The 25,285-nt window shown below is 37.9% G+C and overlaps 1 protein-coding gene and 1 gene segment (V, D, J or C); both read left to right on the top strand.

Annotated features, from left to right (window-relative positions):
• The first annotated feature begins 6,703 nt into the window (after nucleotides 1-6,703).
• On the top strand, nucleotides 6,704-12,149 carry LOC137017661 (Ig mu chain C region membrane-bound form-like). The segment is given in 5 exon segments: nucleotides 6,704-6,818; nucleotides 9,860-10,162; nucleotides 10,659-10,979; nucleotides 11,096-11,407; nucleotides 11,581-12,149. Coding segments are annotated over 5 exon segments (1,425 nt in total).
• Nucleotides 12,150-14,129: 1,980 nt separating this feature from the next.
• Nucleotides 14,130-22,058, top strand: ighd (immunoglobulin heavy constant delta). Its single transcript, XM_067382120.1, has 14 exons — nucleotides 14,130-14,561; nucleotides 14,673-14,957; nucleotides 15,051-15,359; nucleotides 15,729-16,325; nucleotides 16,419-16,727; nucleotides 17,097-17,693; nucleotides 17,787-18,095; nucleotides 18,475-19,071; nucleotides 19,165-19,473; nucleotides 19,842-20,138; nucleotides 20,228-20,554; nucleotides 20,626-20,940; nucleotides 21,133-21,417; nucleotides 21,521-22,058. Exons 1-14 carry the CDS (start codon nucleotides 14,240-14,242, stop codon nucleotides 21,682-21,684), a joined length of 5,022 nt encoding a protein of 1,673 aa, XP_067238221.1. The 5' UTR covers nucleotides 14,130-14,239; the 3' UTR covers nucleotides 21,685-22,058.
• Nucleotides 22,059-25,285: the final 3,227 nt, after the last annotated feature.

The following is a 25,285-nucleotide window of genomic DNA, read 5'->3' as shown; positions in this document are numbered from 1 at the left end:
ACTGATGCATTTAAATACATTTTACCATTCCTATTCATCTGTGTGTTCATCTATATTTAGAACTAGCAGAAATCTGTAAGTAATGTAACGAACCATAGACGAATAACCAGTGAATAAACTGTTATGTTGTATGTTCCTACGAGGTTTGATAAAGCATGGAATTTTTTTTGAATTTGGAATTTGAGTAATTTGAGTACCAGGTCTGGATAAGTATTGGGAAATAGAACTAAAAAGTAAACAAATAAATTTGATTAAATAAAAAATAAAAAAATCATTCAAGCAGCGTGTTCCTGGTAAATTTAGTGCTTGTTGAACACCATTGAATAAATCCAAGTTGCACATTTTTATGCAAAGCTCTCTTTTTACAAGCTAGTCTCTTTTGATCTTTACTAAATGAAGGTGCACGTGACTCAAACCAGCAAAAGAACAAACGATCATCTAAATCAGTCTGTAGCCTTCTTTGCAGTTTGATGATTGTTCAACATCAATTACAGTACAAACTGTAAACGACAGTGTGGTATCAAACAATCGTGCCAGAGGTGATTTCTCAGCCTCGCAATTTTGCTGAACTCAAACTGAATTTATGGGCTTTAACTTAAATACAGTGAATTTCTAGGCCTCTCCACATAAGGAAATATAAGATATTTTTATTTGTTTCCATCTTCATAGATGGTCCAAACTGTTCTAAACAGGAACTGCTATCTTTGCTCAGCTATCTTCATGATGCGCATAATCCCGCAGGTCGCTTTTTCATCTCCTCTCTCTTGCTTCTTCGTTTCATGCACTAGAAGACCGGCGTCAGGCCGCAGTGAGCCTGGGCTGGGCCCCAGATTCCCCACTCTCCTCCTCCCTCCGCCTAGCCACACACCGCAGTTTCCCAGGTGCCACACCACATACAGCTCTCTTCGCCCTCTTGGCAAATGCCTTCCCTCCTAGCGTGATGATGCCTCCGCTAGCAGAGCAAGCGCCGATGTTTCAGCCATTTCATCCCACCATCTCTTACCCTATCCATTGTCTGTGGCCTGTAGATGTTAGCGTGAGGATGCCTCCGCTAATAGCGCAGGCCCGGTCATCAGTCTCAAACTCTTTTTGTCTTTGGTCAACAGCTCAACCACGGACCTTAGCGTGAGGCTGCCTCCGCTAGCGGCGCAGGCCCAGATGCCATATTTTACTCCCCAGTTTCCCCTCTTTTCTACACTTCTTGTTCCTCCCCAGGCTCCAGGGACTGACTCAAGCGTGAGGTTGCCTCCACTAGCGGCGCAGGCCCAGAGGCCTTATTGGACTCCCAGCTTGCCTCTTTTCTACACTTCTTGTTCCTCCCTAGGTTCCAGGGGCCAGCCCGAGCATGAGGCTGCCTCTGCAAGCGGCCTCGGTCCCAGCCATTCCTCCAGCCTGCCTTTCATGATTTTTCTCTTCTCAACATTACTTTTATTTATATCATTTATATCATATATCACTTTTCCAGTAATTTGTTCCCCATAGGAGTAACAACCACAGCTGCTCAATAAGGCCTTTCCCAGCATCAGATTCAAACACTTTGTCACTGGTCTTAAGAACTACATCAAACTGTTTCCACATTAAAGAAGTCTAACAAACATTAATCAGCTCATATTCTCACACATACCCACAAGCCATATCAAACTCAACTAATACCATCATTCCAATAAAATGGGAAACGATCTCATTGCCAGTGCAGCGATGTCGCCTCGGCTCCCGCAGGAGCTCAATTCTTCTGGCCCTTCTCTCCACTGCCACAGCAGTGATGTCCCCTCGGCTCCCGCAGATCATTTCTTCTGGCTAATTTCTCCACTGCCGCAGCAGTGATGTCACCTCGGCTCCCACAGGGGCTCAATTTCTCTGGCTTTTTCTCTCCACTGCCGCAGCAGTGATGTCACTTTGGCTCCCACAGATCAGTTCTTCTGGCTAATTTCTCCACTGCCGCAGCAGTGATGTCACCCCCGTTCCCGCAGGAGCCCAGCTCTGCCCAAACTCGCCCTCATCCAATGTTGCAAGAAATCTCCCGGTCTTCAAACTAACCCTCTAAACAGATGATTCAAACCACCCAGTCAAATCAGTCAAACTTCAATCTGACACCATGAGTATTGAGCTCCCATAAGAACCTCAGAAACAGTATACATTTTCTATTCTCATTCAACTATGGCTGGGCTTATCCGTCCGATTGCTGCGAGTATTGAACTACCGTTGGACTGCGCAAAAGCCCTCCCAGTCGAAAATAGCTAAACGTTTTGTTTATGCCAGCAGGGGCTTACCCGTCCATTAGCGAGTATTGAACTTCCGTCGGACGTCGCTAGAGCGCTTACCAATCTAAAATAACTAACGCTAACCTCACTGCCAGCGGGGGCTTATCCGTCCGATTGCTGCAAGTATTGAACTCCCGTCGGACGCCATGATAGCCCTTACCAAACATTAACCCCTCTGCCAGCGGGGGGGCTTACCCGTCCGATCGCAGCGAGTATTGAACTCCCGTCGGACGCCGCTAGAACCCTCCCAATCTAAAATTACTAAACGTCCACCCCACCATCAGCGGGGGCTTACCCGTCCGATCGCAGTGAGTATTGAACTCCCGTCGGACACTTAAAGGGGCCCCCTCAGCTACTTCTAGTCGCCGCAAGTAACGAACTTCCGTCGGATGCCATTCCTTCTCAATGTTCTGGCTGGTGGGGTTCTACCCATCCAATCGCTGCAAGTATTGAACTCCCGTTAGATGCTGCAGACGCCCCCAGCCAAAACATCTAAACCTTATCTTAAGGTTTGCTGGTCGAAGAGGTTTATATTCATTGGTTCGCTGTGAGTATTGAACTCCCATCAGATAGAACCCTCCCGATCCGGCAGACAGCTTTCTCCTTGCAAACATCAGCCTTATTTCTATATTTTTGGGGGGTTACAATTCCCGGCTGCTGTCCGTAGCCAACATTTTGCATTTTTGGGGGGGTACTCTGTGTTCGGGCCGATTACCGAGCTCGGAGCCCTCTCCCCGGACAGCACGCCAAATACGTTTACCAATTAATTTACCTGACTTATTTGTAAGTGTGAACTCGTGAAAAACAGCACAGCAGCTAACTGAATACAAGTATGTATATTTCACGTGCTCATAACTTCAAGAAAAATGCACAGATCATAAAAATGGCACATCAATATTTAAAGCAGATTCTCAAGATTAAAATGAATCCAAAATCAATATAATATATTGCGATGATCACAAGATCCCACACAGCAGGGGACTCCTATAGGCGGATCCGCATTCAAGTCGCCAAATCCGCGTGACTGTCACATTCGTTTTGACGCCGCCCAGAGGATCAGGTCCGCATCTGGGCGACGCCATAAATTCTACTGTCAATCAGCACACGCACGCGCCTTTACTGTAACTGTTGTATCAATTTGCGGGTCCCAAACGGACCCGCCGCGGAGGTAAGGTTTTAATCGCGGATGCGGAGTGGATGCAGTGCGGAGCCAAGGCGGGGTCCGCGATCCGCTTTCGTTACCGATCCGTCACTGCGCGCAAGTGGACTCCGATACGGGTCCGTTCGCGGCAGAGGTGTATAGTCCAGGGGTCAGAAAGTATGATAGAGCATTATTGAAGACACCTGATGATAACAAGCAGAATTTCCAAAGGACAAAATCACAATTTTTAAGCCACCATCACAGAGGCATGGTTTGCTTTAGTTGGGCTCTTGACCATTCACTTTTTAATATTGGAATTTGTTTGGGCTGCTGTAACTGAGTTGTAACAGCCAGACAAGCAAAGAGAAAAACTTATCAGGTGGTGTTGGTTATGTTTTCACATAGCCTAATCATTATTTGATTTGAACTCATTTAGAGCCCAATCTCTGAGTTAGATTTGCATTATTGTTTACAGAAGCACTGTGATTATACAGATCAGTTTTATCAATAAAATATGAAGGATTTCTTAAAAGTTGTTCTGTTCAAAAAAAAAAAATCTTTTTTAGGCACACACAGACATCAAGAATCAGCTTATGAATCTCAACGACGGTGACAAGCAACATATTCTGATCAACAGATCAACTCTGAACATTAGAAAACAAGCTACTAAAAAGTCACAGAAAAACAGCAAAATTTAAATAGTGAGAATAAAGAAATTACTAAGACAATTCAGCTCATAATTTATTCATGCAGCAATGCATGATGGGAGCCGTGGATGAGTTTTGATTGGTGGCACCCAGAATGCACTGCAACATGTTTTATTATTCTCACCATTGTTGAGATTCACAGGCTGATCCTTGATGTCTGTGTCTAAATGAAAGCCTTTTTTTTTTTTTTTTTTTTCTTTAAGAACAACTTTTGATTGAATTGTTTAAAAAAAAAAAAAAAACTGGATCATCTGCTGTAGAATCACAGTGCTGCTGTAATTAATAATGTAAATTTAATTTAAAAATAAGATTGGGCTCTAAATGAGTTCAGTGATTCAGATCAAATAATGATTATGTGAAAACATAACCAACACCACCTGATCTTTTAACTTTGCTTGTCTGGTTGGTTTTAATGCAGTTAAAACTGCCCAAATAAATTTTAATGTTAAAAAGTCAAGGGTCAAGAGCTCAACTAAAGCAAACCCTGACCTCTGTGATGGTGTCTTAAAAATTGTGAGTTTGTCCTTTGGTAATTCTCTTAATGCATCATGTTTTCTTCTGGAGCATCGGTGAATGTTTGAACCTTTTTTAATAGTTGTGTTTGAGTCCCTCAATTGTCCTCAGTGTGAAAAGACAGATCTCAAAATCATACAGCCACTGCTGGAAAGGGTTCAAATATGCAAAAATGCTTGAAAACTGAAATTTCTGCAAGACCTGGAGGATTTTTCTGAAGAACAGAGCTCAGTTTAACTGCTCAGGACAAACAGACTCATGAACAACCATCACAAAACAAAAAAAAACCCCAAAAAACAGTTGTGGATCATCCATAACCACACACAGTATTAAGATTCAATGGTTCACAAACTTTTGAATGGGGCCATTTTAAGAAATTCACCTATTGTTTTATTTCGTGAACTAAACGCAAACATCTTTTATGTAAAATATCTTACTCAGGACAGTACTAAATAAAAAATAACATGCATTTTGTATGAGCTCACTTATTTTATTAAAATTATTCACATTTTGACAGATTCTGCAAGTGGTTCAAATACTTTTTCATGCCACTGTATATGGCACCCCAGCCAGTGGTGGAGGCATCTGTCGTGAGAACAACATGCCTGGACACTTGTTCTAAGGGTACTCTGGCCCATAGAAAGGCAAGGTCCAACCATGGGCTGAATGTTTGGTGATATCTTGGTGTGATGGCCACTTGGAACATGCCATGGCGCCATACCTATCTTGGGACTCGGCTATTTAGACAGTGCTGAAGCGGTCTTATATGCATCAATCCAAGCGGCGTGACTGTGGCTGCAGGTGCAGTATGCCCCAGGAGCCTCTGAAATTGCTTCAGTGGAACTGCTGTTTTCTGCGAGAACGTATTCAGAGCACAGACTGTACATGCTTGATGGTGAGGCATGCTGTCATGTTGACCCAAGTCCAACTCCACACCGAGAAAAGAGATGACCCTAAGCCCCAGATGGCTGAGATGCCAGAGCACCAAGTCCCTGTGTTCATAAATGATTTGTTTCTCCCCTGCTTCAGGGTCACAACAATGGAAGGAAAGGGTGAGGAGTCAGGAAGTTATGCATACCTGACCTTGGGCTGTTTATAGGGAAAAACACATCCGCCCTGTACCCCATTCTTATTTACTCACAAACAGTCACACCTGGATCAAACCTTGACAGAGAACATATACCAAGCATTGTGAGGCTGCTGAACCTGGATTTGTATGGACTTGTCAACTCTAAACCTACTCTGAAACTCAGAGTTTGTTCAACTAGCTTCATGCAACAGGACTCAGATATGTCAGATTCAACAACAAATCTTTTTAAGATGAACTATTAGCTATATGTAACGAAGCGGGACTGAGGCAGGGATCCATGTAACAAGCATGTTACATGTAGTTCCAACAAACATGGATTAGGTAAACTTTCCTTTTACACATTTAGCCGAAATGAACGCAATGAAGTTGTGATAAAATGTTTAAGAACTCATCTTCAATAAATAATTCAAACAAGCAGCAGAAATAATTTTTTTGAGTGATACAATTTACAGTACATGTAGCCTATACTCAAATGGATTCGTTTCTAATTTAAGGGTCCTCATGTTTTGGATAAAATGCAACATTAGCGCTGCAAAACATGTTTCTGACTTAGGACATTTGAGAACAGTAGAAAGACGAGAAAACTTTTTATTGCATCCATTACTCCTGACCAAAAAGTAGAATATCAAATGTTAGGTTGAAGTTCTTTTGATTACATGAACAGCTTCTTATGGGCTTTTTGGTCAGTAACTCAAAGGCACCAGTCACTGTGTCGACTACTTTGACTACTGGGGGAAAGGAACCAAAGTCACCGTTTCCTCAGGTAAGATATTGATGATATTTTCTGTCATTTTATTTTTATTTCTTTTTTGAAGATCAAGTAAGTCTTGTCACACAATTTCAGACAGATTTACAATTTGTATTGGTTAACAGTGGAAAGATGCGTCGGTAACTTTAAAACATAACGCGTAAAACTTTCAGATTACAGAAAGTGTGAACTAACGTATCAAACCGTGTCGCTTTGAGAACGTCGATCTAGACAAAGTACAGCCTATAGCCTGTGTAAATGTATTTGTGGTTATGGTATGGCTCTTATCATAAACTTTCCGGCTGTGACGGTGCTTTTGACTACTGGGGAAAGGGAACCGCGGTGACTGTAACATCAGGTAAGAAGTTAGATTCGTTCATAAATTATTCGTTATGTATTGTTTTATTAACTAATGAAGCATACTATTTTTTTATTAACTTAGGCTATTAACAACTTTTAGTCATAGAAAAATATCATGGATAATGTTTCAATAAATTAATAAATCAGGCTGCAGCTATAGGTTCGCTAATATTAGTGGGGGGGGGGGGGGAAATCGTTAGTGTTTTTGTGCACTGAAGAAATTAAAAGTATCACTGTGATCGCTTTGACTACTGGGGAAAGGGAACCGCGGTGACTGTAACATCAGGTAAGAAGTTAGATTCGTTCATAAATTATTCGTTATGTATTGTTTTATTAACTAATGAAGCATACTATTTTTTTATTAACTTAGGCAATTAACAACTTTTAGTCATAGAAAAATATCATGGATAATGTTTCAATAAATTAATAAATCAGGCTGCAGCTATAGGTTCGCTAATATTAGTGGGGGGGGGGGGGGGAATCGTTAGTGTTTTTGTGCACTGAAGAAATTAAAAGTATCACTGTGATCGCTTTGACTACTGGGGAAAGGGAACCGCGGTGACTGTAACATCAGGTAAGAAGTTAGATTCGTTAATAAATTATTCGTTATGTAGCCTATAGTTTTATTAACATATTAAATAATAAAACATAATGTATTATTAACAACATCTTCTAGTCATAGAAAAAATGTCATGGATAATGTGTCAATAAATTAATAAAAGGTTGTATTAGTGTAAAAATCGTTAGTGTTTTTGTGCGCTGAAGAAATTAAAAGTCTCACTGTGACGCTGCCTTTGACTACTGGGGGAAAGGCACGTCGGTCACAGTGACATCTGGTAAGAAGTTAAATTTAATCTAATCTACTCTATAACTTTGGCACGTTTTAAATATAATAGTGGGCTAAATGTAAAATTACAGACCGCTGGTCCGTTTTGCAATAATAAACATTAGATTGAATTAAAAGGATAAATGGTCGAATCTGTGGGTCGGAGTAATAAATGAAAGCGACTTGTTAAGCGGTTACATAGTTGCTATTTTTGTACAATATCCCCGGGTAAAGTATCAGTGTGACGATGCTTTTGAATACTGGGGAAAAGGAACCACGGTCACTGTCTCGTCAGGTAAGAAAATACTCACCATCAAATCAAAATCTGATTTAAGTACGATAAATGTGTGCGAAGTTCATTTGTCGAGAAACTGTTTTTACATTAAAGCAACATTTCAATGGCGATTTTCTTTTTCTGCGATTAGAGCGATTAAAGTCAGGACATTGGTCTTAAGTGTTTTGTTAGAAACGCAATTATGATTCACATTAATTATGAATAACTACAATTCTAAATAATTAGATTTGTGCATTCAAATAAAACAAGAAATTGGCTACAGGTCGTTCAGCAGACTCGTTGTGTTTTTATACTGCTCTGTAACATTAAAAGAATATTGTGTAACTGGGCTTTCGACTACTGGGGAAGCGGCACCAAAGTCACCGTGACAAACAGTAAGAATTTATCATTAATTGCAAGGACATTTTTATCGTAAAACAAGACAAAATGTTATTTATTTATTCATTTCTATTATATTTTTAACAGCGTTGTTAGAGTTTTCTATTGCAAACTGTCTTCATTTAGCTGTTATCAAATGTATGCAATTTTACTAAAAGGCTATACAATTTTATAATATTGTCCAGCTGCTAAAAACGAACAAAAATCAATAACAATAATTATTCTTAAACGACTCTTTTCATTGTTCATTTTCTCGCATGTGTTGCTTTAATCATGCTCTGGCTGTTTTCAGTATTTGAGCAAAGTAAAAGACTAAATAGCCTTAACTAAACTGCAACGTCTCTGGTGCGTTAAAACTTTCTGCACTGATACTGCCACTAATATAACGCGTTATGTTTTAAATTGTTGATTGCATCCCGATATTATTTGTTTAAATAATAATAACAACAAAAAAATAATAATAATAATAATAATTATTACTGGCGTAGCTTATTGCTTTAGAAACGTTTCTGTCAATGCCTAAAGATGGTTTAAAAGAAGGTCTTTGGCGTAAACACAGCCGCTATTCAAGAAATAATTGCAAGCACAATGAAAATAGAATAGAATTTAAAAAAAAACGGAACTTTTAGAAGAGCGAGGAATGTTTGTTTGTATTTTTAAATTGGGCTATTTATTTTAATTATCGTTTTTTATATGATTTCATAGTTCAAAGTTACAATCTGATTTCTCTAAAAATTCTCGAAAAGTTGGAATTGTAATTCAATTTATTTTTTTAATTTACACTTTATAAGTTACGAGAACTGTTTTAAAATGAAAAGTCATTGTGCAGTCATAATAAATGAAAATTGGTTCAAACAATCCTTTATTAATTGTAGCATTTACACTGTTAAAAATAAAGGTTCTTAAATAACATTGTCGTTGAATGTTCCGTGAAGAACCTTTAAACATCTATGGAACCTTTCCATTCCACAAAAGGTTCTTATTGTTATTTAAATGTTCTTCATACTAAGATTTTTTTTCCTAAGAACTCTTCACTGAAAGGTTCTTTGAAAATCTCAAAATGTTTCTTCTATGGCATCGCATTCCCTTTTGGAACCTTTATTTTTAAGAGTGTAAGAAAAAATAAATGTTTCCCCTAATTCGCGAGATTTTACGCGGTCGAATAGACCTTAAGACGGAGACTAACTAGCAGTTAACAAAGAGGCGGCTAATCAGTCTTACTTTTTTATTCAAATTAGACCAATCTACTTGTTAAAGTAATTTAGTTAAAAAGTTATGACCAGTCTTAAAGAAAAAAGAAAAGAAAAAGATGATTAACTTGCAAGCAGTTTTTTCAACTGGCCACATGACTCTGATGCAAAGCGAAGATAGTGGTGTATTTCTTCTCACGTAAAATAATTTAATCTATTTATTTGATTTTATTTATCCATTAATGTATTAGGTCGTTCATTTGACATGTAGCCTAGCTGTTTAATAGGGTTGCATATGTTATGTTATAGGTCGTAGCATATTGTCTGAGAAATATGTAATGTCTCTACAGCTCAACCATCTGCGCCAAAGTCAATCTTCGGCCTGTCTCAGTGTTCTTCTGATTCTGAGTTCCTCACCATCGGCTGCGTGACAAGAGGTTTCTCCCCTGCGGACTCGCTTACTTTCAAATGGACGGATTCTGCTAAGAAACAGCTGACTGATATCGTGCAGTATCCAGCGTTCGGGAGTGACGGAGACTATACCAAAATCAGCCATCTGCGTGTGAAAAAAAGCGACTGGACTCCTCAAAAACCTTACACATGTGAAGCTTCAAATTCGAAAGGCACTGTAAAAGCTACATTAGTTAAAAAAGGTAAGTCAAGTCTCTAAAATGTTAACGTTTTACATTGGACATTGTAGCTACTTCATGTGCTGCTGGGTCAAGATTACGATGATGTTTCTTCGTGGAAGCTATGTTTGAATGGACATTTTAGCACACTCTTTGGTTGAATTGTTTAATGTTAATGAACCTTCTGTTAAATTTTTGTGTTTGTGAAGCAGTTGTCCTTTATCAAAATCTGATGACAGTGCATGTTTACACTACAGAAAAACACGTTTTCAGAAATACTTTTTCTCTGACCTCATGCCAGGGAGTACAACAGCATATGAGATTTCTTCCTGTTTTATAAAATAAAAAATAAATATGTAACAAAAAAATGATCTAAATATCAATAGGCTTCAACATTTAACATTGACGTTCAAACTCAACTACAGGTGCATCCTATATGCTTTGCTTAATAAAGCATTTTGCTCTATTTTCGTGTGCTTTTCATGTCCTCTCCTCTCTGCTTTCTCCTGTATGTTGCCAGTCCCACCGCCAGATCGGCCTGCAACTGTCTTCTTAACAGTACCTACAAAAAAGGAATTAGAAAATGGAACAGCAACCTTCTTGTGTTTAGCCCAGCAGTTTTCGCCTAAAACATATTCGTTTAAGTGGTTTAAGGATGAAAATCAGGTGACACATGAAATAAACACCTATGACACAAGTGAGAAGAATGGCTCAGAAACCTTATATAGCGCCACAAGCATTTTGCAAATCAGTGCTGAAGAATGGACGAAGGCAGATGCCAAAGTCAAGTGCGAGTTCGAGCACAAGACGGGAAAAGAAGTCAGAGTGGCTGAAAATGCAGGTATGTTTTCTCTTGAGGACTGTGAATGCTTTGAATAGCTTTCTTTTTTCTGTTTCTCTATTCATATTATGTTTACCTCTCCCTAAATCTGTTGCATGTCTGCTTTTTGTACATAGTTACTAATGAAGAGTGCAACAACGTTGCTATTAATATAGTCCCCCCGTCCCTTGAAGACATGCTGAAAAATAGAGAAGGTACGCTGATGTGCAAAGCTTCAGGAGAAAGTCCAGGATTCACCAAAATAGAGATAAAAGCAAATCATTTTATCATCAAAGAAGCATCGGAGGAACATTTCAAGAACAAAATAAATGTGGCACTTGAAGCCCCCATAGGTTACGAAGAATGGAGCAACGGCACAGTGTTTACGTGCACAGTTGAACACACAGCACTGCCACAGCCCATGGAGACTACGTTCACCAGAGAAAATGGTATGTTTTTTTCTTTTTGCAAAACATCATGCAGTTCTTGCTTCCACGATGTCTCTTGATTTATACAGTCTTTCATTACAACTGACATTAATATATCAGTTCATCAAAAAATAAGAAGAAGAGGAGCAGAATGACTCCGCATTCTGGTCTTAATTGTGATCTTGTCTTACTAGGTGCGAGTCCCAAGAGACCCTCTGTTTACCTGTTAGCACCCCCAGAGCACAAAGAGGGTGAAACCATGACCCTGACATGTTATGTGAAGGATTTCTACCCCAAAGAGGTGTTTGTGTCTTGGCTTGCTGATGATGAACCTGTGAAACTTAAGTCCCAAACTAGCCTGCCAGTGCAGAATGATAAATACTTCTCCGTCTACAGTCAGATCACAGTCAGTTATTCTGACTGGAAAAGCGGTATAGTGTACAGTTGTGTTGTGTACCATGAAAGCATTGATGAGAAAATGCGCGTACTGACAAGATCTATTGATGATAATATGGAAAGGCCAGGTGTAATTAATCTAAGTATGAATACCCCTGCATCCTGCAAGGAATCATTATGCATGTGATGTCTTCCTGTTATGCCTGTTAAGTGTTTATCTTGTTCATCTTGTGTTTCTTTTTGTTCTTGAGTTACATGTCCATAATTGTAAGTGTGTTTGTCTTTAATGTTTGTGGCTTCTTGCTTTTTGAGATATTTTCATGCACATCATTTAGGAAAAGACTAATAAAAAAAGAAACTAAGCATATTTCCTGTGCATTTAATTTATGTTGTCATGTTTTACATGTCTCTGTCCCAGTGTATGTGTGCATAAAAGGTCACAAAGACATCATAAAATAACATCACTCCACATAAATTAAAAATATATATATAATAATAAAACATGAAACGGTTATAATAATAATAATACATCGAAGAGAAGGATTTTAAGAGTACTTTTAAAATATATATATATAAACATAAAAATAAAAATTTAAAATAATTTTATTTAAAAAAAAAAAAAAAACATTAGCAGGCACATAAAATGCTCAATAATGGGAGTAAATGCCTATCAGTGTGTGTGCATAATATATGTCTTGTACTGATCATTCAGACATATAATGTTCTAAAATTATACAGTTCAGCTCATAGAGACTGATACAGTCTCAGTGGTTCACATTGGTTCATCTACAGCATGCCAGGACACATTCAGAACTTTTTTGCTGATTTATTTGAGACTGTCAGGGTCTCCTTTCTTTACGCAGATTTCCATTGTGTTTTAATTATGTAGCAAACATGATAAGATAAATAAATACAAATCATCAAATTTCAGAAACATTAAAGGTTCTTTGTCTTTCACAATATTCTAATTGGTTTCCTTCTGCGTATTCCCTTTAGTCCACCTGTCTAAATTTAAATAAGGCGAGCTGATTAAATCATCATAAACATAAGGATTATGCTAGACTCTTATACTCAGCTTGTGTTGGAGGCTGTCTTAATGCGAATTTGTTCTTGTCCGTTTCCTCAGCATTGCTCGTGTGGATAGAGCATCCCCTGTTTGAACCCATTGATACAGATGAGAGTGGCATTACAAACACTGCTGTAACCTTTGTTTTCCTGTTCCTCATCACCTTGTTCTACAGCATAGGTGCTACTTTTGTTAAGGTATACACTTTTTAGATGTTTTTGTCTAGACAATTTTTAATTTAGGATAAACATGAGACTAGATTTCATAGGAGCATTTGAGTTAGTTATCATTTGGAGAGAGAGAGAGAGAGAGAGAGAGATGATGCACAAAAATGTGTAATATATATATATATATATATATATATATATATATATATATATATATATATATATATATATATATATATATGCACGAACGTTAAACAGAAGTTGTTTTCCCTGCTGTAATTGGTGTTAAATTATGCTTTCAGGTGAAATGAAAGATCCCTTTAAGGACATGATGCAAGGCCTCTCAAAGAAACAGCTTTAAGACTGTGACATTTATTCTTTTCTCTTTTTTTTTTCTTTTTTTTTGTAAATATGTGATTGTGCTGTTTGTTTGTTTTTAGATTTTACTTTAATAAAGGAAAGAAACTTCAATTTCTCTTGTATTTTTTAATCTCAAGTTCACAAATCTGTATTGACATATCAAGGAAAAATGCTGATTTGCATGATAAACTATAGTTTTGCTCTAAATATGTTTATAGCATAAGGAGTAACATTTATTAATACACAAGAGTATTTAAAGGGCACTGGGTTTTGAAATATTTCCCTCATATCTGAATATAATAAATTGCACAGTTAAATCCTTAATTTCCTCCAAATCTGCAAGACTTTGTTCATTGGGTGACTGAAGCACAACATCTTCTAACTGTGAACATTTGTAAGCATAATTTTTTCATGCAGCAAAGTATATTAAAACATAAATTGCATAAGAAGGAGAAGCATTTTATGTAAATGGAAAGGTGTCTTTCCTGTGCAGATGTGCTCAACCCTGTCTCAAAGATGCAGATGGTTTTCAGTTCTGCTTTTGGTTGCTATTTCAGCTTGACTGTTACTTAACGCTTCCATCTGCTATTTGCTATGTTCTCTGAAGCATGTTTGTGATTTCCTTTTCTGTCCATTTTTTTTCTATTCCAGTATCTGCAACTTTAAAAACTCTCATGATGTAAATAACCACCCCACTGAAGCATTAACAGCTTTTTTTTTTTTTTTTGTGGAGCACCATATCATAGTATCATTATTTTGTATGTCTATTTTAATTTACTGGGAAAAAAAATCATATAATTGATTTAAATATTTATAAACTTTGTGCCTCTTATATCTTCTGTTTAAAACACATTGCCCAAGTTAATGGATTCTTTCTTTGTTTTAATAGTAAAACGTGTCCTTGTGCCCACTATGGCTCTGCTGAGTAAAGAGGAAGGTGATGGCATCGTGTTGGAGTGCCAGTTGAAGGATTATTACCCAAATAAAGTTACTGTACAATGGTTTAGTGATAATCAGACTCTCACTGCTAAAAATAATAAAGAGTTGCAGAACACTGATAAAGCAGATAAAAGTTTTACTTACATAAGTCAAATATCTATCGGCACTCAGTATGAAGACAAGCAGTACACTTGTAAAGCCACCCACGAGACTAAAGAGATCAAAGAGGAATATAGCTTGTGCAAGTGTGAGTTGAAAATAATGAAAATAAATCATACAAATGCTATATATGAAAGCATAATATTAGTATATAAGCATCATCATATGAAACTAACGTTATTCATTTCACCTTTAACAGTAAAGTCTGTGCTCAAACCTTCAATTGAAGTAAAGAGAGCTCATCTTGAAGAAATTTTGAAGGAGAACAAAGTCAAATTGTCTTGTACTGTTAAAGCGCCACACACCACTACACTGTCATGGGTGCCAAATGGTGTCGGCACAGTTGGCACCATTTCCAAAGAACAGCCCAATATCATTGTAAACAACTTGACTTTGACCACAAGTGAATGGTCGAACCTGAAGACTATTGCTTGTATTGCTGAACATCCATGTTTCCCAGTAGAGAGAGCTGAAATTCCAGCTGGTGAGTGTTTATTTTGCACTGATTAAGATCTTAATGACATTTTAGGTTCTGAAAAACACATATTAGGTATTAAAATGTATGTTTGCTTTTCAGGTGATACGGAAAAGGTTCCTGTAGTAGTGATCAGGAGGCCCTTCCAGAAATCAGCTCAGTCTGGCAGTGCTTTGCTGGAGTGTGTTGTAAAAGATCTCTCCTCTGGTGATGTCTGCATCAAATTCCAGGCCAACAATGCTGATATCTCAGGATTCATTTGTACGGATTGTGCCCCTTCTGAAAACACTTGGTCCCTGACCACACCTTTTACAATACCTACTGTGCACCAGAAGAAAGAAAACACCTTTACCTGTACAGTTTACAGACCCTTCAAACAGTGGAAATCACAACCCACTGGAAACATTTTTGGTAGGGATTGAACATTTCATTGGTAACACTTTACAATAAGGTCTCATTTGTTAACATTAGTAAATGCAATAATTAACATGAACTAACAATTAACTATATATATAATGATATATTTATTCACAGTGCATAATGTTAACAGATACAACTTTTGATCTTAATGTATTAAATGCTGAGATTACATTAACTGTTAACAAATGTTGTATACGTTTTCTTCATAGTTCATGTTAACTAATGTAAACAAATGAAATCTTATTGTAAAGTGTTATCATTTCATCAGTACCACATTAATTCATGGATTGTAATGAATTTTACTAATGTATGGATGTATTATGTTTTCTTCACTGGACATTTGACACATTTCCCCCTCAGATGATCCTACCATAGAGCTTGTTGTAGTTCCCAGTGTGGGTCAGTCTAGTTCAGAGCCACAGAAGCTGCTGTGTTCTGGGGAAGGATTTGACCCGAAGATCAAATGGATTTCAAAATCTATGGAGAAACAAAGCACAGCTTTAGAGGTCACAATGATGGAGAACGGCCGTGTGAAAGTGTACAGTGAGATATCTGTGCCACAGACAGAGTGGAATCAAGAGGTCACTTACACCTGTCAAATTGTCGATGGACACAGTAGAAAAACTAAAGAAAAAGACATCAGAATTTGTGGAGGTAAACGTGCCATAAGTGACAGGAATGAGTTCAAACCTTCAATTGAAGTAAAGAGAGCTCGTCTCGAAGAAATTTTGAAGGAGAACAAAGTCAAATTGTCTTGTACTGTTAAAGCGCCACACACCACTACAGTGTCATGGTTGCCAAATGGTGTCGGCACAGTTGGCACCATTTCCAAAGAACAGCCCAATATCATTGTAAACAACTTGACTTTGACCACAAGTGAATGGTCGAACCTGAAGACTATTGCTTGTATTGTTAAACATCCATGTTTCCCAGTAGAGAGAGCTGAAATTCCAGCTGGTGAGTGTTTATTTTGCACTGATCAAGTTCTTAATGACATTTTAGGTTCCGAAAACCACATATTAGGTATTAAAATGTATGTTTGCTTTTCAGGTGATACGGAAAAGGTTCCTGTAGTAGTGATCAGGAGGCCCTTCCAGAAATCAGCTCAGTCTGGCAGTGCTTTGCTGGAGTGTGTTGTAAAAGATCTCTCCTCTGGTGATGTCTGCATCAAATTCCAGGCCAACAATGCTGATATCTCAGGATTCATTTGTACGGATTGTGCCCCTTCTGAAAACACTTGGTCCCTGACCACACCTTTTACAATACCTACTGTGCACCAGAAGAAAGAAAACACCTTTACCTGTACAGTTTACAGACCCTTCAAACAGTGGAAATCACAACCCACTGGAAACATTTTTGGTAGGGATTGAACATTTCATTGGTAACACTTTACAATAAGGTCTCATTTGTTAACATTAGTTAATGCAATAATTAACATGAACTAACAATTAACTATATATATAATGATATATTTATTCACAGTGCATAATGTTAACAGATACAACTTTTGATCTTAATGTATTAAATGCTGAGATTACATTAACTGTTAACAAATGTTGTATACGTTTTCTTCATAGTTCATGTTAACTAATGTAAACAAATGAAATCTTATTGTAAAGTGTTATCATTTCATCAGTACCACATTAATTCATGGATTGTAATGAATTTTAGTAATGTATGGATGTATTATGTTTTCTTCACTGGACATTTGACACATTTCCCCCTCAGATGATCCTACCATAGAGCTTGTTGTAGTTCCCAGTGTGGGTCAGTCTAGTTCAGAGCCACAGAAGCTGCTGTGTTCTGGGGAAGGATTTGACCCGAAGATCAAATGGATTTCAAAATCTATGGAGAAACAAAGCACAGCTTTAGAGGTCACAATGATGGAGAACGGCCGTGTGAAAGTGTACAGTGAGATATCTGTGCCACAGACAGAGTGGAATCAAGAGGTCACTTACACCTGTCAAATTGTCGATGGACACAGTAGAAAAACTAAAGAAAAAGACATCAGAATTTGTGGAGGTAAACGTGCCATAAGTGACAGGAATGAGTTCAAACCTTCAATTGAAGTAAAGAGAGCTCGTCTCGAAGAAATTTTGAAGGAGAACAAAGTCAAATTGTCTTGTACTGTTAAAGCGCCACACACCACTACAGTGTCATGGTTGCCAAATGGTGTCGGCACAGTTGGCACCATTTCCAAAGAACAGCCCAATATCATTGTAAACAACTTGACTTTGACCACAAGTGAATGGTCGAACCTGAAGACTATTGCTTGTATTGTTAAACATCCATGTTTCCCAGTAGAGAGAGCTGAAATTCCAGCTGGTGAGTGTTTATTTTGCACTGATCAAGTTCTTAATGACATTTTAGGTTCCGAAAACCACATATTAGGTATTAAAATGTATGTTTGCTTTTCAGGTGATACGGAAAAGGTTCCTGTAGTAGTGATCAGGAGGCCCTTCCAGAAATCAGCTCAGTCTGGCAGTGCTTTGCTGGAGTGTGTTGTAAAAGATCTCTCCTCTGGTGATGTCTGCATCAAATTCCAGGCCAACAATGCTGATATCTCAGGATTCATTTGTACGGATTGTGTCCCTTCTGAAAACACTTGGTCCCTGACCACACCTTTTACAATACCTACTGTGCACCAGAAGAAAGAAAACACCTTTACCTGTACAGTTTACAGACCCTTCAAACAGTGGAAATCACAACCCACTGGAAACATTTTTGGTAGGGATTGAACATTTCATTGGTAACACTTTACAATAAGGTCTCATTTGTTAACATTAGTTAATGCAATAATTAACATGAACTAACAATTAACTATATATATAATGATATATTTATTCACAGTGCATAATGTTAACAGATACAACTTTTGATCTTAAAAATGATATTAGTAAATGCTGAGATTACATTAACTGATGTTAGAAAATGTTGTATAAGTTTTCTTCATAGTTCATGTTAACTAATGTAAACAAATGAAATCTTATTGTAAAGTGTTATCATTTCATCAGTACCACATTAATTCATGGATTGTAATGAATTTTAGTAATGTATGGATGTATTATGTTTTCTTCACTGGACATTTGACACATTTCCCCCTCAGATGATCCTACCATAGAGCTTGTTGTAGTTCCCAGTGTGGGTCAGTCTAGTTCAGAGCCACAGAAGCTGCTGTGTTCTGGGGAAGGATTTGACCCGAAGATCAAATGGATTTCAAAATCTATGGAGAAACAAAGCACAGCTTTAGAGGTCACAATGATGGAGAACGGCCGTGTGAAAGTGTACAGTGAGATATCTGTGCCACAGACAGAGTGGAATCAAGAGGTCACTTACACCTGTCAAATTGTCGATGGACACAGTAGAAAAACTAAAGAAAAAGACATCAGAATTTGTGGAGGTAAACGTGCCATAAGTGACAGGAATGAGTTCAAACCTTCAATTGAAGTAAAGAGAGCTCGTCTCGAAGAAATTTTGAAGGAGAACAAAGTCAAATTGTCTTGTACTGTTAAAGCGCCACACACCACTACAGTGTCATGGTTGCCAAATGGTGTCGGCACAGTTGGCACCATTTCCAAAGAACAGCCCAATATCATTGTAAACAACTTGACTTTGACCACAAGTGAATGGTCGAACCTGAAGACTATTGCTTGTATTGTTAAACATCCATGTTTCCCAGTAGAGAGAGCTGAAATTCCAGCTGGTGAGTGTTTATTTTGCACTGATCAAGTTCTTAATGACATTTTAGGTTCCGAAAACCACATATTAGGTATTAAAATGTATGTTTGCTTTTCAGGTGATACGGAAAAGGTTCCTGTAGTAGTGATCAGGAGGCCCTTCCAGAAATCAGCTCAGTCTGGCAGTGCTTTGCTGGAGTGTGTTGTAAAAGATCTCTCCTCTGGTGATGTCTGCATCAAATTCCAGGCCAACAATGCTGATATCTCAGGATTCATTTGTACGGATTGTGTCCCTTCTGAAAACACTTGGTCCCTGACCACACCTTTTACAATACCTACTGTGCACCAGAAGAAAGAAAACACCTTTACCTGTACAGTTTACAGACCCTTCAAACAGTGGAAATCACAACCCACTGGAAACATTTTTGGTAGGGATTGAACATTTCATTGGTAACACTTTACAATAAGGTCTCATTTGTTAACATTAGTTAATGCAATAATTAACATGAACTAACAATATATAATAATATGTTCATTCACAGTTTATGATGTTAACAGATACAACTTTTGATCTTAAAAATGATATTAGTAAATGCTGAGATTACATTAACTGATGTTAGAAAATGTTGTATAAGTTTTCTTCATAGTTCATGTTAACTAATGTAAACAAATGAAATCTTATTGTAAAGTGTTATCATTTCATCAGTACCACATTAATTCATGGATTGTAATGAATTTTACTAATGTATGGATGTATTGTTTTCTTCACTGGACATTTGACACATTTTCCCCTCAGATGATCCTACCATAGAGCTTGTTGTAGTTCCCAGTGTGGGTCAGTCTAGTTCAGAGCCACAGAAGCTGCTGTGTTCTGGGGAAGGATTTGACCCGAAGATCAAATGGATTTCAAAATCTATGGAGAAACAAAGCACAGCTTTAGAGGTCACAATGATGGAGAACGGCCGTGTGAAAGTGTACAGTGAGATATCTGTGCCACAGACAGAGTGGAATCAAGAGGTCACTTACACCTGTCAAATTGTCGATGGGCACAGTATGAAACCTAAACAAAATAAAAGCATCAATATTTGTGGAGGTAAACGCACTAAACAAAGTTGTAATTTGTTTCCTGGCCTATGATTCGGCGAATGTAATATCTTAACAAATAATCGTATCGTCCAACAGTGATTGCACCTTCCAGTCAGAAGGCAGCGGTCTTCCTGCTGGGTCCTTCCCAGAATCACGTGAGATCTGGCGCAGCTCTGTATTTGACCTGTTTGGTTGTTGGTCAGAGTGTCAAGCATTTCTCCATCCAGTGGAAAGTGAATGGAACTGTTCATAAACCAAATGTCTTTGAACAAAATCCCATAGATCATGCCAATGGCACTCAAAGCAAGAAAAGTATTCTGGAGGTTTCAAATCAACAATGGAATGCATATGCTCTCTTTTCCTGTGAGGTAAAGCATTTGTGCTCTACTGTTACACAGCAGCAGAACATCTCAAAAACCAGAGGTGAGCACTTACAGTTCTCAACCTTCTGTTAAAGATTTTTTTCATTGCTAATTGTTGCCTAATGTCCACAGAGCCCAAACAACCCATTGTGAGCATCCTCCGACCCTCAGACAGCGATCTCTCTGGACCCCAAAATACCAACCTTCTTTGCTTCATCACCGGTTTCTTCCCATCTGATATCTCCGTAGAGTGGCAACTAAATGGGACGAAACTCGATGAGTCTCACTTCACTAACAGTCCTGTGGTTGCTCACACTTCAGGAGGTTTTTCAATGCATAGTGCCCTAATATTGCCTGCATCACAGTGGAAAGAAGGCGTGTACTCTTGCATTGTTTCTCATGAGTCGTGCCAAGTTCCAATTACCGCAACTTTGGAGAACTTGTATGGTGGGTGATATCACAGAAAAAAATTTAAATAACACATGACATCATTGACCAGAATTGCACAGATTGTATTCATGCTGGCTTTATATGGTATATATTTAGGCCTATATATGACAGTAAACAATATGATAGCAAATACAACAGAATCTGCATTTACTCTATTACCTGATCTGTTTCTCTCACATTGATTTTTAGCTTCGGTGATCCCCTCTGCTCCATCTGTAGAGCTGCTGCAGAGTGCTAGTAGGCTGGTGTGTCTGGTGTATGGTTTCAGCCCATCTGCCATCAACATCACCTGGCTGTTTGGAACGACTGAAGTGTCTGCCCAAAATGATACCAACCCCGCGAAAGGCCCTGATGGAAAATTTAGCATCCGAAGTTACCTGCAGATCCAACCTGCAAACTGGGCACCTGGTGAGGTGTACAGCTGCAGAATCACTCATGCTACTGGTACCCAGTCGCATAACATTTCCAAATCAGGTATCAAATATTTCATGCACTAAAACATAAGTTTATCAAGGATATAACCAAGTCAATAAATTTTAAATGTAATCTTATTGTTTCCTCTGTTTGCATTTTTCAGCAATGTTTGAAGAGGCTATATTTATGAATGAGAATAAACCTGAATCCATCACACAGGATACTGTTGAAGAAGCATGGAATATGGCCTGTGCCTTCCTCACCCTCTTCCTTCTCTCTCTTCTCTATGGGTGCACAGTGACATTGGTCAAAGTGAAGCCTGAATGAGCAACATTTGTGTGTGTGTGTGTGTGTGTGTGTGTGTGTGTGTGTGTGTGTGTGTGTGTGTGTTTCTCTGGTTTCCTTTGCGTTTAGTTTTTTAGTTTATGCATTTTCTTTAAGTTTTATTAGCTTTGCTTAAGTGATATGGTAAATATCAACTTTTGGCCCTGTGGACATTTAAATATAATTAAATAAACATAAAAGTGAATAAATCTTCTAACACACTTTTTATTTATCTAATCTCTCTGTACTAACAATATATAGCAGTCTATAAACATATCACATGAGATTTCTGTCATTTTTTAAAAATTAGTTCAGAAAGTTCCATTGTATCTCAAATTGTGCATTGTGTGTTTAAAAACACTCTGTAATGAAATAAAATTTTGGAATGAAATTGTTGAACTCCATTGTCTAATTTTCACAGACAGAATTTTAGGTATCATCCTATATATATTTAAATAATATTATTTAAAAGGATAGTTCACCCAAAAATGATAAAACAAGTAAAACATTGGATAGTAATTTTCTTCTATTAAATTCAGATAAGACCAAAAACCTGTACACATAATCTCTCAGACTACAATCTGCATTTAGAAGGATGTACTGTTACTCCATCCTCGACAGTTAAAGACCTGGGTGTTATATTAGACAGCAACTTGTCCTTTGAAAATCATATTTCATGTTACAAAAACAGCCTTCTTCCACCTCAGAAACATTGCTAAGAATATGTTATCTATTTCTGATGCAGAAAAGTTAGTTCATGCTTTCATGATGTCTCGACTAGATTACTGTAATGCATTATTAGCTGGTTGTCCTGCTTCCTCAATAAACAAGCTACAATTAGTACAAAATGCAGCTGCTAGAGTTCTTACCAGGTCAAGAAAATATGATCATATAACACCAATCTTATCATCTCTACACTGGTTACCCATTAAGTTCCGTATCGATTATAAAGTATTGCTTTTTTTTTTTATTATTATTATTAAATGTTTAACAAGAAAAAAACAAACAAAAAAACAATAACAACAATTGTCATCATCATATAACAATAAAACAATACGCCAGAGTCCAGTCTTTCAGTCCAGATCAAGTGCCAAGTCCTTAAACACATCCATTGTTCTCAAAGCCTTCAGGTTTTTAGAGAATTCAATAGAGTCAAAATACATTTTCATCTCATGTTTAAATCTTAAAAAAAGAGGTTTGCACTTTGAGAATTTTCATTTATGAATGTGATACTTGGCTAACAGAAAAATAAAGTTTATAAAATAAATATCATTTTTCTTATCACATTCATGAAAGCCAAAAATTACAATTCTATAGGTAAATTTGAAATTTGGATTCACATAACATTTAAAGTCAATTATTATAAAGTATTGCTAATGACCTATAGATGGGTTTCATGTGACGTCACTGTATTCTATCGCCGCCATATTTGGGACCGGTCACAGCTGCGCGCCCTGTTAAAGCCTATGGTGACAGCAGCCACAACTACCAGAGGAAGGCCAAAGAAACGCTCTCAGAAGGTTCACAACAAGTTTACAATATATCTGGGATATGTGGTGCTGTTAGCCGTTTCAACAGTCGTCAGAACTACAAATTTATTTGATCCCAAAGTAGTTAGATCGGCAGAATTATTGGCTTCATTCAGAAGGGACCACACCACTGGCAGCCAAACAGCAATGCACAACATTAATAACTGCTGGGACTGTAATTTACATAACATTATAACGAAAACACGACTGTAATAAAATGTTGTGAATTCTCTGTGTTGTTGTTTCAGCGTGTTGTTGTGGGAAGAGCGCGTCGACTGACATACATAACTTGTTCAAACTTTACTTGTGCATTCGCGTCATTTTGTGCAGATAAAACTTTTAATAATTTTATTATCTGATTATTCTCATAAAGGATGTGTTTCGTTGAGGTAAATAACCCACAGAGCTGATGATCATCTATAGCTTCAGCGCGAGCACTCAAAAAGTAAGACAACATTAATATGATTGGGACTGTCTTCTTCTTATACATGATATTATAATCGTATATACTTGTAAAATGACGTTGTGAATTATTTGGGCTTATTTGCTGTGTTTCGGTGTTTCAATGACGTTACTTCAAGTTCATCTGTGCGTGATTTTGTGCAAATACTAGTTGTAATATTATTTTTATTTTGTATGAATATCTGGATTATTTTATATAGGATGTGTTCCGTTTAGTTAATTAACTTTCAGTTTTTTTTTTTGTTTTTTTTTTATTCTCTTCAGCTTCAGCGTGCGCAGCTCAAACAGCAATGATCAAGTCATTAAAATGTTTTACGTTACTACACAGTAATATTAAAACTTTAATATTTCTTTTAGAAAATTAATGCATTGTTTTTAATACCTAGCTCTTATAGTGTTCTAGTAGCCTATCATTTTCATCAACACATAGTTTGATTAATAATAAGGATCATGATTTTTTTTTTCTCAAATCATCTCATTTTGATAACAGTATTATTTGAGCTGCGTGCATGCGCTGAATGAACACCGGTAAACTAGCGCTTTGCTAGAAGGTTAATTTACTCAACGGGACACATCCTATATAGGGTAATTCATATATATTTATACAAGATAGACATTAAATTACAACTTATATTTGCACAAAATCATGCACGCATGTACTTGAACTAAGTAATGTAGTCAGCTGGTGTCGTGAATTTGTTTATCCTGTAACAACACGCCGAAAACACAGCAACTAGAATTCACAATATTTTCAAATAAATCAAATAAATTTGTAGTTCTGACGACTGTTGAAACGGCTAACAGCACCACATATCCCAGATATATTGTAAACTTGTTGTGAACTTTCTGAGAGCATTTCGTTGTAGAGCTTAGATTCTCTGCCCGAGCCCGAGCCCGGACTCGGCCCGACCCGACCCGCGGGCCGGGTCGGGCCGATATTTCCCGCCACCGTCCTCGGGCCGGGTCGGGTCGGGCCCTTGTCACGTGTCATGCGCAGCGTCTCGTCCACTCGCAGTCTCGCACGCGTGACGCATCACACCTGTTGTGCGTGTTGTACTATTCAGTAGCTTAAAGCCTCGTTTAAAGCCTCGTTTACACTACACGCGTGCGGCGCGTTACGGCTGCGACGCGGCTACCGGAGCTGATACGCGGCCACTCTAGTCAATGCTCGTGTTTACACCAGCCGCGCCGCGGTGCGTTTGAGAAGCGTCCCAGAAGCGGCTCACCGCGCCGCTTCGCTAAAGATATTTTTGACGGACGCCGCGTCCAAGACGCGCAGCTGAAATACAAAATAAAGTCAAAATAATCACCCTGAGTAAACTCCCGCTCATATTTCACATTAATACGATGCCAGAAACTGACGACAAGAGATTCGAACTTGAAATTTCTTGTTTTTTGTTGTGTTTTAACTTCATCTGTATGGCTACAGCAAAATAAAGTATGGCATAGCAATAAACACAATCAAACCGGACAAAAACCATTTAGCCATTAAAAACATGAAAAAATTAACGAAAACAATGTTTGCCAGGCAAATCTAGTGGTCTCGCGAATCCAGCCGCTTCGCTTCTGAAATGCTTCTGGTGTGAGTTGACACCCCTCAGAAGACGGAACAA

This window comes from Chanodichthys erythropterus, chromosome 3 (assembly GCF_024489055.1).
Source record: "Chanodichthys erythropterus isolate Z2021 chromosome 3, ASM2448905v1, whole genome shotgun sequence".
NCBI lineage: Eukaryota > Metazoa > Chordata > Actinopteri > Cypriniformes > Xenocyprididae > Chanodichthys > Chanodichthys erythropterus.
The sequence above is the reverse complement of the archived record's forward strand: the minus strand, read 5'-3'. Positions and strand labels throughout refer to the sequence as shown.

Coding starts and splice junctions, on each gene's coding strand:
- ighd (XM_067382120.1), top strand. CDS start 14,240: ATGGATTCTTTCTTTGTTTTAATAGTAAAACGTGTCCTTGTGCCCACT. Junction 16,728..17,096: donor ACCCACTGGAAACATTTTTG/GTAGGGATTGAA, acceptor TTTCCCCCTCAG/ATGATCCTACCATAGAGCTT. Junction 20,941..21,132: donor AACTTTGGAGAACTTGTATG/GTGGGTGATATC, acceptor ATTGATTTTTAG/CTTCGGTGATCCCCTCTGCT.